General features: G+C 35.2%; 1 protein-coding gene across 1 annotated transcript in view; it reads right to left on the bottom strand.

The window, feature by feature from the left end:
- LOC121410701 (protein disulfide-isomerase A5-like) overlaps positions 1–5,229 on the bottom strand; it is a 34,988-nt gene extending 29,759 nt beyond the window's left edge. The window contains exons 1-2 of the mRNA XM_041602950.1: positions 5,039–5,229; positions 64–190 (exon numbers count right to left, since the gene is read on the bottom strand). Coding sequence (XP_041458884.1) covers positions 64–190; positions 5,039–5,101 — 190 coding nt within the window. The 5' untranslated portion in view covers positions 5,102–5,229. The remainder of the gene's footprint in view (positions 1–63; positions 191–5,038) is intronic.
- Between the last annotated feature and the right edge of the window lie 6,951 nt (positions 5,230–12,180).

Here is a 12,180-nt window from a genome sequence, read left to right on the forward strand (position 1 = left end):
GAATGAAATATGACTCATTGGTCTCTCTCTGCTTTTCATTATTTTTTTTCAAATGAAACTCACCATCTTTGGAAAACAAGACCATGACATTGTTATGCGTTCTCAACTCCTTCTTGAATTCCTTCAAATCTGTGATGTCGGCTACAAGTTTACGGTTAACATTCTTCTTCGCTGCGTCAGTTGCAAGGATCTGAAGAAGCAACAATTTGAATATAAAATAGACTGTAAAAACTATGAGAGAAATTCAACACAATTAATGAAGTGGGGATGTAGATTTTTTTTATTGCAGGGATACAGGATATGGCCTCAACTTATAACCAACCCTGAACAGACTTGTATACTGAAACTGCTGGGAACTCATCCTAATATACCTGTAACAAAAGCGAACAAACCTACTCTCTTTTTAATGTTTTTTAAAGCCATTTGAACTCTTATCATAGTAATTTCATATCAGAAAGATGCAAACAAAGTTATCCTTACATTTTCAGCCCATCTCATTAATCCTATGAAGTACATGTAGTTTAATACCAAAACGGGAATTAGTCAATTTCAAAATAACCATTTCTACTTCGGCCAGGATTTTGACAGGATCATTTATTTCAACATGTTAATTGTAAAATACATCCAACCAAACAGTAACACATTAAAATAAAAACATGTCAGATCTAAAGGGAAATTTCACCATCAGGATAACGTTTTAAAATAAGGCAAGTGTCAGCCTTGGGTGCACTACATGCCGCCGTGCAAAGGAAAATCCAGGCACGACACGGGTACACGCAAGACTTGCATGAGATAGCGTGGAGTTAAAAATAATTATATTATATTGGATGGCTTAGAATGGAATACCAGAAATTTTCCAAGAGTTCAGGGAATTATTCCACGAATCGCGGATGAGTGGAATATTTCTGGTATTTTATGAAATAAAGCCATCCAATTTAATTATCATCTATCCCCCATCCCCCCCCAAAAAAAAAGATGGAGCAATTTGATTTAACAAGTCATATCACTTATATAACATTATGCCATTATCACTTCATATGATCAATTTTGGTCGTTGACATGCGACTTGTATGTAGTTTATGTCTTTATGATGTCATTGAGTGTAGTTGTGCTCTATGCTGTGCATCTCATTGCTTTCATTGTTGTACGCAATGTATATTTCACGCATGCGCATACGCGCCCTAATCTCTTGAACATGCTCGCATATTCAATGGCAAATTTTGAACAGAAGCCTATGGGAAATTCGTCAAATTTCAGTCCTTTTTAGGGATACGCTCTGATACTGCACGGGCAATTGATGCAGACCAAAAATACGCTTTTTTAATGCATCACTAGAACACTCTATATAGATGAAAATATAGTTTATGGGGAAATAAATATTCAACTGAAGATGGGAATAACACAAGCTCGATCACACATCAAACAGAAGCAAACGGAGAGAAGATGAAACTTAACTATGAAGACATAGGAACAAAATTGAACTGAAATCGATGAAGTCTGGTAGTGCACTGATTTAATTGCTGGGATTCTTTGCCACATCAGAACAAAAATCAAATCATAATCTACAATTTACTTATTCAAATTAAGTAAAATCAAGTTGTCGTTGAATAGAATGAAACAATCCAGAAGTTACTGCAATCTTATCATTGAATCAGTATGCAAAGAAATCAGAAAAGAAATGCAATATGGGGATGACATTTTCAGAATTGATTCTCAAAAGGTCAAAATCATTTGAGAGTTATTCATGGAAAGACACAATCAGAAGTTAGAGGAATAAATGTCCATCCCTCATGACCATCCTGGGAAGCACCTTGGGAACAAAACCAAGCAAGAAGGACGATATTCGGTTCACAATGATAGCAACCCAGTTGTTCTTCATCAGGCGTCCAGCAAAATGCAAAATACTACAGGAATTAGTTGGACTCCTCCTTTGGTTCGCCGGAAGCAACAGAAAGGTCACTGATTTCCTTTTGTTTTTAATGATGAGAATGTTATTCAATCTCAATGTTTGTCCAGTTAATAAATGTATCTGAAAAGTAATCTGGCCTAATGCCTAATTTGAAATCAAGTTGAAGAAGCTTTCTTTACAAAATTCAATTAGTGTATCACATATAAGTGTGTATGCCTATATATATATATATATATATATATATATATATATATACAAATATTTTTATGATATTGAATTCTTCGTGTTGAATACAGATAAAAAGACGAAAGATACAAATAGTACATCTTTGAGAGGTACAACAACAAAAATATTTAGGTACAAAAGAAAAGTTGTTCCATGTGTGTGTGAAAATATATTTGAGAATTTAACAAAAAAAATCAGGGCAGGTAACTTTATCAATTGTTCTATTACAAAAATGTTGTAAATTTTAAAATTAATCTAGGTTTCAAAAATTACTCTATTGAAGGTATCAGGAGCTTGACCAACAAAGGAATGGAAATGGCTTTATTTTGCAAACTATATCAATACATTAATATACATTTTTAATAGTGAAATCTTTAACTGATTTAATTGCTGAGCTTCTTTGCCACATCAGAACTAAAATCAAATCATAATCTACAATTTACTTATTCAAATTAAGTAAAATCAAGTTGTCGTTGAATAGAATGAAACAATCCAGAAGTTACTGCAATCTTATCATTGAATCAGTATGCAAAGAAATCAGAAAAGAAATGCAATATGGGGATGACATTTTCAGAATTGATTCTCAAAAGGTCAAAATCATTTGAGAGTTATTCATGGAAAGACACAATCAGAAGTTAGAGGAATAAATGTCCAACCCTCATAACCATCCTGGGAAGCACCTTGGGAACAAAACCAAGCAAGAAGGATGATATTCGGTTCACAATGATAGCAATCCAGTTGTTCTTCATCAGGCGTCCGGCAAAATGCAAAATACTACAGGAATTAGTTGGACTCCTCCTTTGGTTCGCCGGAAGCAACAGAAAGGTCACTGATTTCCTTTTTTTTTTAATGATGAGAATGTTATTCAATCTCAATGTTTGTCCAGTTAATAAATGTATCTGAAAAGTAATCTGGCCTAATGCCAAATTTGAAATCAAGTTGAAGAAGCTTTCTTTACAAAATTCAATTAGTGTATCACATATAAGTGTGTATGCCTATATATATATATATATATATATATATATATATACACAAATTTTATGAATGATATTGAATTCTTTGTGTTGAATACAGATAAAAAGACGAAAGATACAAATAGTACATCTTTGAGAGGTACAACAACAAAAATATTTAGGTACAAAAGAAAAATTGTTCCATGTGTGTGTGAAAATATATTTGAGAATTTAACAAAAAAAATCAGGGCAGGTAGCTTTATCGATTGTTCTCTCTTACAAAAATGTTGTAAATTTTAAAATTAATCTAGGTTTAAAAAATTACTCTATTGAAGGTATCAGGAGCTTGACCAACAAAGGAATGGAAATGGCTTTATTTTGCAAACTATATCAATACATTTATACATTTTAATAGCGAAATCTTTGAACGTGTTATGCCTCCCCCCGATAATAGCGGGAGGGTGCTTTCGTGGATGTCAGGGTGTGCACTGAGATATTATGTTTTCAATTTTTCCCCAAAAAAATATATTTTAACAAATTAAAGGAATTATGATTTTTCTTGCTTCATTACCAGACATTTCAGAGGCTCAACAGACTGGGGCTGTGCTCGGATATCAAAGCCACCACATATGGAGCAGATCGTATGATATCGAAAGCAATATCGATATCACAGTCTGTTTATTCCGCCATTTTGATTTCTTTTGTTATGATACCTAGATACACACGCTGTAACACGCGTGCAGAGCTGCAACTTAGATTTTAAAAATACTTGCATTTGTCAATAAAAATCACGATTCGTAAAATATTTGTTTCGGTTGATAAATATCACAAAATAATTTATATGATATTTATCGATAAAAAAATATATTTTGCGATTCCTGATATCTATCGGCAGATGCAAGTATTTTTTTAATCCAAGTTGGCAGTCAAACTACCAACTTGGATTAAAAAAATTTATGATATCTAGGTATCATAACAAAAGAAATCAAAATGGCGGAATAAACAGACAGGGATAAGTGAACGCTCTTGCTCTTAACTTCTTTCAATTTTACGACTATTTATTTAATGAAAAGTAAGAAAAATGTAATTAAATGGGGGTAAACATAAAACTTGCCCATGTACATAACTTTGGGCGAAAAACTATAACTAAAATTGGTGATTTAGGTCTAGGTTTACCATGGGTAATCCTAGACCAAAAGCTTCGGTCTGTTTTGTTGGTTGTTCAGCTGAACTTCGTTGGCTTCACTCACCAAATACAGAGACCAAAGTTTTAGCGCGATCTCATCATCTGTACAGGGGACTCAATGGCCATATGTTTATGTACTTAAGATCGGATAAAACAGGGGAAGTGAATTTGCGCGACAGCCGAGGTAAGTCACTGTTTTTGTTCCTTTTAACTTCATTTTTCTCCGTTTTTTGGCAATTGATGCCAAGAGGGAATATAAATTTGCACTCTGGTCACTATAATTTTCAAAAATTTTATTCATTAAAGACAAAAATTGAAAAGCCCCGACGGGGGGATTTTGCATTGCAAGTCCCCTAATGCTAATGGTGGCTGCACGATAGCGAGCCGTCTGCACTCTGTGTACGAGGAGAAATTAAAAAAAAATGTTAAAAAGCTCCTCGAAACAGACGGCTGCCAGCTGTCTAGGGTAATCCTGGCCTCTACACCCAGGCATAGGTAGCCGAGCCAGGCGTTAGGGGAGTAAGCCTACGTAAAGTAGATGATTTTTACTCCCCAGACGCCTCCAGGCTAACCGTAATGTCGCTCGTGTGTACCGGGTACGCGTCGGCTTCATCAATCATTCCACACCTATAGGTGTTCACACATGCAATGGCAATGCTAATTACAAATAATCTGGCAAACCGAAAACAAGTCTCTAAAATCTCATCTTAAATAACCTCAAGATAATAACCATTAATCCTCTGCATGTATCATCAAGACTCTTACCAGAACGCTGACCAAAATGCACGTGGTAAATCCACGGGAAACTTTCCCCAGAAACTTCGCCATCTTGCCACGTTTAACGATCAATGCGGCGGTACTCTGCTAGCTTAGCCTCCGCGACCTCGCAAATCGAGATGTACGGTACCAATACTGTATGTGACGTGTGAATGGGCGGGGCTCTGTAGGAGTTACGACACGTGTGTTATCCAGCAGTGAGCTGAGAACGCCTTTGCAAAGTATAGTAACGCCCAAAACGAGACCCTCCCCCCCCCCCCGGACATGTACCCACAGGGGCGGATCCAAGATTTTAAAAAAAGAAGAGGGGACATTTTTCCGAGGAAAAAAATTGACAAGCCAAAAGAAAAAAGTTTTTAACAAAAAATAAAGGAGATCGTCCCAGAAAAAATGTAACAAGCAAAAAAAAAAAAAAACATAAGGTGGATATCCACCTCCCGCGGACATCCCCAGGACATACCCCAGGCATCCACCCCGGACATCCACCCTCTAGGATGTCGGGGGGGGGGGGGGGTAGATGTCCTAGGGAGAACTTATCCCTGTTCTCTCCTGTCCGCTTATCCGCATTCCTACCGGTTATTTGTTTACGGCATCGTGCATTTTATTTTTTCCAGGTCATTTTATATATTTTTTCTCCTTTTATACACATCATTGAATCCAGTTTGCTTGAGTCCACGATGGCATGTGTTCTACCTATACGTTCAGCAGCACCCATCCATCTTCTCAGGGCATTCTCCCCCTTTTTTTCGTCTCTTTTTTTTCTGGGGGGGGGAGGGTGGATATATTTTAGAACGGGTTGTTTTGTCCTATGCAAACTATATTTTTTGATAACTTCATATTTTTTGTGAGTATTATTTCCCCTCTCATTTTTTTTCTCATTTGATTACCGTTATCTGTATTTGTACTTTGTTATTTGCTGTGTTATCTATTTTTTGAGGGGCCCACATTGTACAAGCATTGCTTTTTAGTGGGTCCCTCCATTTCCATCTGAAGTTAATTTCTATTGAAAAATAGTATACTTGTTTAAAACCTCCAATGTGTTGCCCAAATTGTCTAAGTGTTTTTTTTTTCACAACATATGTATTATTATTTTTTTTTCTTTGCAATGGATAAAAATATTTATGTTTATATATAGTATACAATTTGTTTTTGTTTGATGGAAGTGAAATAAATAAATTTGAATTTGAATATCCTGGAGGTACTTGTCCTAGGGGTAGACATCCGAGATGGATCATGTCCGGGGTAGATGTCCAGAGGGTAGATATCTTTGAATCGGAATAATTAAATAGACTGGCTTAAAATAACACGTTTATCTTCACTTACAAAAAGGAGGGGTGCACACTTTTGTTTCAACGGCATATTTTAACTTTGCTTCTCAAACGGGGGGGGGCGGCTGTGCCCCCCACGGATCCGCCAGTGCCTACCCCCAGCGGTAATATATATGCGTCACACCAAGAAGTTTCTATGAATTGAGTTCCAACAGGCAACAAATTCATTCAAGCAGCTGTTCATTTCTAAAGAAGCACAAAAGAAAGAACGGCAGTAAAGGTCTTTTTGATGTCCGCCTTTGAAGCCACCAGTTTCAGCGATGAAATCAGGAGTGAAATTTTACCATTATCAATTTGTATCAATTTTCCATCTTTCATATTAATAAACAAACTGAAATTTGAACACATTACAAGACATCAATAATCAAGCACTATTACGCCGAGATATTTGCCAAGATTATGTCAATTAACCCTTAATTTAGTGAAAAAGTAAGAATTTGTCCTTTCCTGAAACCAGATTTTAACACTTTTCCGATCGTTTGCGGCGAATGAAAATTACAAATCCGGTCAGTGGAATATTGTTATTCATATATGCCAGATGAGTGCCCGTGCATGCCCAGTCGAGCAAATTTGAGTCTCTAAAAACAAATCAGTCAAAAATGACTGGTTAATAGGGTCAGCTGGGAGCAACTGTAATTCTAGTCAAATTTGACTGTTTTCTAGTCGTATTTTACTAGAACATAGTTATTTCTGACTAGAATATAGTCAGAAATGTGATTATCAGTGATTTCCATATCAGTTGCACCCAGATGACTACTGGTCTAGTCAATTTGACTGATTTGTTTTAAGAGTGTATTTCGGGACATATTGCAGTTTATTTTCGCATGCCTCCGAATTATGTACTATACATATAACCAGAGTTACCAGACCAAGATGCAGTGAAAAAGTAATTATCATCACAAAAGCATTTATCTCTTTATATGACCTATAGCTGAGGAGTCATGCGGGAATCATTTTGTCTACACAATTGCAAGAGATGTTGAGCTAAGTGCATGCCTGACATACTTTATGCTGGCGGTTTTTAACCTTGTTTAAAGGGATTTTATTTGTTACTCCATCTCATTTAAAACCTCCTTGGTCCCACAAAAAACGAAACCAATAATCTTCTCTTTCATCTGAAACTACTTAGATTATTTCTCATTCATGCATGACTGAGCAAAAACAGTTTGAAGATATAGGATACCAAAAAGTCACTTGGCGGTCTGTGTATCTGGGTTTAAAAAAAAGCCATATCTTTTTATTTTTATGGTATCCTTTCTTCGATTGTTTTTGCTTACTCATGCATGAATTAGGAATAATCCAAGTAATTTCAGATGAAAGAGGAGATTCTAAGCTTTAAATTGGTAGGTCATTTGGTCTATTGTATTCATGATCAAGTTATGATAAATCATTGCTAAATCTCGGTTTCGTTTTTTTTTTTTTTTTGGGGGGGGACACACTATACAGTGCGTATATCAAAAAAGGGGACAGTTTTGAAAAGTCTTCAAAAAATTGTTTCAAATTATGATATCAATATTATGGTCTAGAGAACTAGACCAGTTATTATGCGCTTAATAAGTATCCTCTATTATTATTGTATCAATATATTGATGTTAATAGATGCTCTGAAATCTTATCTTTGAAATGCCATTTAAATCAATAAATTATGTTCATGCTTGAGCTAACATGGGACGTTTTTGTCGGGGGTTCAAAAAGAGGCTTGCGCCAGAATGGCAGAAATGAGAAATTTGATGATGTTCTTGCTAATCAGCAGACTTCCTCTTCACTTTTTCATTATCTTTGCCATGATTTTTGAATTATGCTGTCAAATTTCCGTTTACAAATTTATTTATTTGAATTATTTTGTTTGTTTCATCAAAACTTCTTTCCTTCATAATTAAGAAATGAGGACGTTTTTTCAACCCAAGCAAGAAGATTTGCATTATCAATTGGAAGAACTTGTAATTATTCAAATCGTATTTAATTGTGTGAAACAAATTATGTTATGGTACCTTTAAAAAATATGAATCCTATTTTTAAGGGGTTATTGATTCCTTGACCAAGTTTTATTATGTGCTTGACAGGACAAACAGGAAAGGATTCATGTCTTTCAATGGCAATGGTGTATTGAGTCAATTTTCAAGGAGCTCGATATGGCAGGTCGGATAAAATGTATTAAAAGAGTTGTGAGCGAGCGAAGAGAGCAAGCAACGTTTTCCACTTTTTATTAAAATATCAAATTTTGTGACTAGATTTTGACATAATATTCAGAAAATAAATCATATTTCAATTTCTATCTTTCCTTTTATATCCTTTCCACTATTTTTTTTATATTTTTTTTATTTTATTTATTTTTTGTTTGGGGGGGAGGACACTCCGAGCCCATGCCCATATGTATGCCACTGTCCAAAGGCACCATAACCTTTGTAGCACACAATGGAAGGATTTGAAAGAAAATACACGCTCTCTCATACTTCGGTTGAAAAAAAAATGTTTTTGTTTAAAAATGGAATATTGAAAACTAAAAGAGAGCGTATTAAAAAGAAACAACAACAGAACAATTCAAGCAAATAAACAGATTTGAAAATGAATTTTGACCGTATGATTCGAAAATTATGGCAAAGATAATGAAAATATTTTAAGAGGAAGTCTGCAGATTAGCAATAAGTCCGATCATCATATTTATCAGTTTATGCCATTTTTGCGCAAGCCTCCTTTACAACCCCAGACAAAAACATTCCGTGTTCACCCAAGCATGAAAGTAACTAAAAAAATTTAATGGCATTTGAAAGATAAGACTTAATTCAGATCACTTATTAACACCAAAATATAGACATCATAATTTAAAACAAAAATTTTATAGACTTTTCAAATCTGTCCCTTTTTTATAAGCACTGCATAGACAAACAACATCCCCAATCAATCAAGTAAATGCTATACTATTTTATGAAATTATTTGAAAGAATTGATTTTCTATTTTTGTTTTGTGGTCGACCCCCCCCCCCTAAAAAAATGATATTTTGTGTTCGAATCTCATCGCGGCATAGTATCATCAAAGGCAGATCCAGCCCCCCCCCCCCCCCCTATTGGCGGAGCAAAAAAAGAAAGAAATGGGGAAAGAAAGGGAAAAAAGAAAAAGAAGAGGAAAGAAAGGGGGAAAAAAGAAGAGGAAAAATAAGACGAGGGAGACGAGTGAAAAAATATATAAGATCAGGGAAAGACTTGGAAAATGTTAAACACTATATATTTCATGTCTCTTTATTAAATTTTCAATCGCGCTTCGCGCTCGCATAGTCTGCTCGATGAGATACGTAACTTGCTCAATAGGCTGATATGTAGCTTAAAATATAAAGTTTTGAAGTCAATATACAAAACATGTTTCAGCTCGGATATCGAGCTTTTATTATTTTGTTTGATTTACACAAAATTATGTTTTAAAGTGCTCTGTATATACAATGTCCGTTTTATGGTGTGATGCGCTTGCATTATTTGATTTGCCAAGTAGTTTTGTCTTTATTTATTCTATACGATTCTGTATATATTAATTCTGTAACAAACTGCTTAAAATCCCCCTTTTGATAGTTTATCAAAATTTTCGTCTCGCGATTTGCGCTTGCATTAATAGTTAAAAGTATAACAACTTATAAATCTAATTCATATACATAATAACAAAGGTCTTAAAATATCAAGTTTTCAGGCCTCAAGTGTCAAAAAAATTCACTCACTCATTATAGGCTTAATACATTAATAAATATGATAATAACATTTTTCATGAATTCCTAATAACTAAATTGTCCCTTTTTCAGGAAGATGTTAAAGGAAGATCAACGAGTTTCATATCGCGCTTAGGAAGAGGAATAGGAAGATAATTGTAATTATGTGACAAAATGTCCTTATAGGCCTAGAATGTCCAGGTCCTAGGTAAATATAATAACAAAAATATCACCTTGCGCTTCGCACCCACATCATTTATTAAAATACACTTAACAATTTCCATAAACAGTGCTTTAGATAGTGCTTGAGCTCACCTTTTTCTTACCGGAATATCAAATATTTTCCGCTCGCATTATTGATTTCATGATAAAAAATTGAATGTATTCAGAATACCCACATTCTGTCTAACAGTCTCATACACGCGCACACAATGTCTATTGAAATACGCAGCTTGATCTTTATTCAAAACGTGCTAAAATTGTCCTGTTTGCGCTCGCATTATTACTGTATAGGAGGATTCCGTATTACCATAGAGATGTATCTCTATGCGTATTACCTTAGAGATGTATATTACAAAACATGAATAGAGTGCCCAGTGGCGTACCGTGGGTCATGGCATTGGGGGGGCACCAGCAAAAAAAATAGTCACTTAATGAGCGCGCGAAGCGCGCTCAGTTGCCAGGTATAACGACCTTATTGAGACATTTTAAGGACAGTGCCATTAGCATTGGATCCACACGATTCTGAATCAATGAATTTGTTTATTTGATCATCTCAATGATCAAATAATGCGAGCGCGAAGCGCGAGCTGAAAATTTTTGACATTCAAACCTAAGAAGGGACATTATAATCATATTTTGTAATCATGATTCGTATATGTCTTGCTAAACAATGAGAGCGCGAAGCGCGAGCTGAATTTTTTGTATATATTGACCCCTAACGGGGATTTTAAGGACTATATTTTAGAAATCCATTAAGAGTATACATATCTCTCCATAGTCATCTAATGCGAGTGCAAAGCGCTTGCTGATTTTGTTACAGTTACATCTAAACACAAGAAGCACTTGTAGTAATTATTGTAATCATGATCAACATACGCATCTCACTAATCAAATATTGCGAGCGCGAAGCGCGAGCTGAAAATTTAGGAAATTCAAATCTGAAGATGGGGATTCTAAGGCTTGTTTGTAGGAATTCAATAAGATCATACCTATTTCACGAACCAAATGATGCGAGCGCGAAGCGCGAGCTGAAAATTTTTGATATTCAGATCAGAAAAAGAGACATTTTAAGGACTGATTTTAGTCCATGGAGATCAGATATATCTCACCAATCCACTAATGCGAACGTAAGCACGGACAGGAAATCTTTTGTGTTAAGACCTTAAAGGGCAATCACTTTAAGTAGTCATGAAAAAGAAGCATATGTCACTATATAAAACAATAATAACACGAAGTGGGAGGAAATATATTTGGTGTATATTGACTTGAAAACGGGAGGTTTTAGTACAACGGGATTATATTTCTCGTTGCGAGCACCGGGAATAATGAGCACATAGGCCCTGAGCAAATTATGTTTCATGAAGTTATTAAAATAATGTTTCTTATGTAATATAACATAACATAATTATGATATAACATTACATATGAACAATAATTTCTTCTTTCCTACTACGTTTCTCTTCCCTTTCCCTCTTTTTCTCCTTTTCCCCGTTTTTTTCTTTTTTTTTTGGTCAGCCGATTGGGGGGGGGGGCACGTGCCCCCCCATGCCCCCCCGTAGTTACGCCACTGAGAGTGCCCATTTTTAGGTCTGAAATCTCTCTTTTTTTCGCAATCGCATCAATTGTTTAGTTTTATACATACCGTCGTTTCAAAAAGCGCTTAAAATGTCATTTTTAGGTCGGTTTTCAGCTCGCGCTCGCATTATCTAAAAGTTGAAACATGTATCGTATTAATGGCTAACTGCAAATCGTCTTTAACATGTCCCTTTTTGATCAAGCAGGACCAATATCGAAAAGCGGCCAATATATTTTTAAATGGTATGTCAAAATCTATCACAAACTTTGATTTTTGTAATAAAAATGTCAAAATTTTTGCTCGCTCCCAACT

This window comes from Lytechinus variegatus, chromosome 3 (genome assembly GCF_018143015.1).
Source record: "Lytechinus variegatus isolate NC3 chromosome 3, Lvar_3.0, whole genome shotgun sequence".
In the NCBI taxonomy this organism is placed as follows: domain Eukaryota; kingdom Metazoa; phylum Echinodermata; class Echinoidea; order Temnopleuroida; family Toxopneustidae; genus Lytechinus; species Lytechinus variegatus.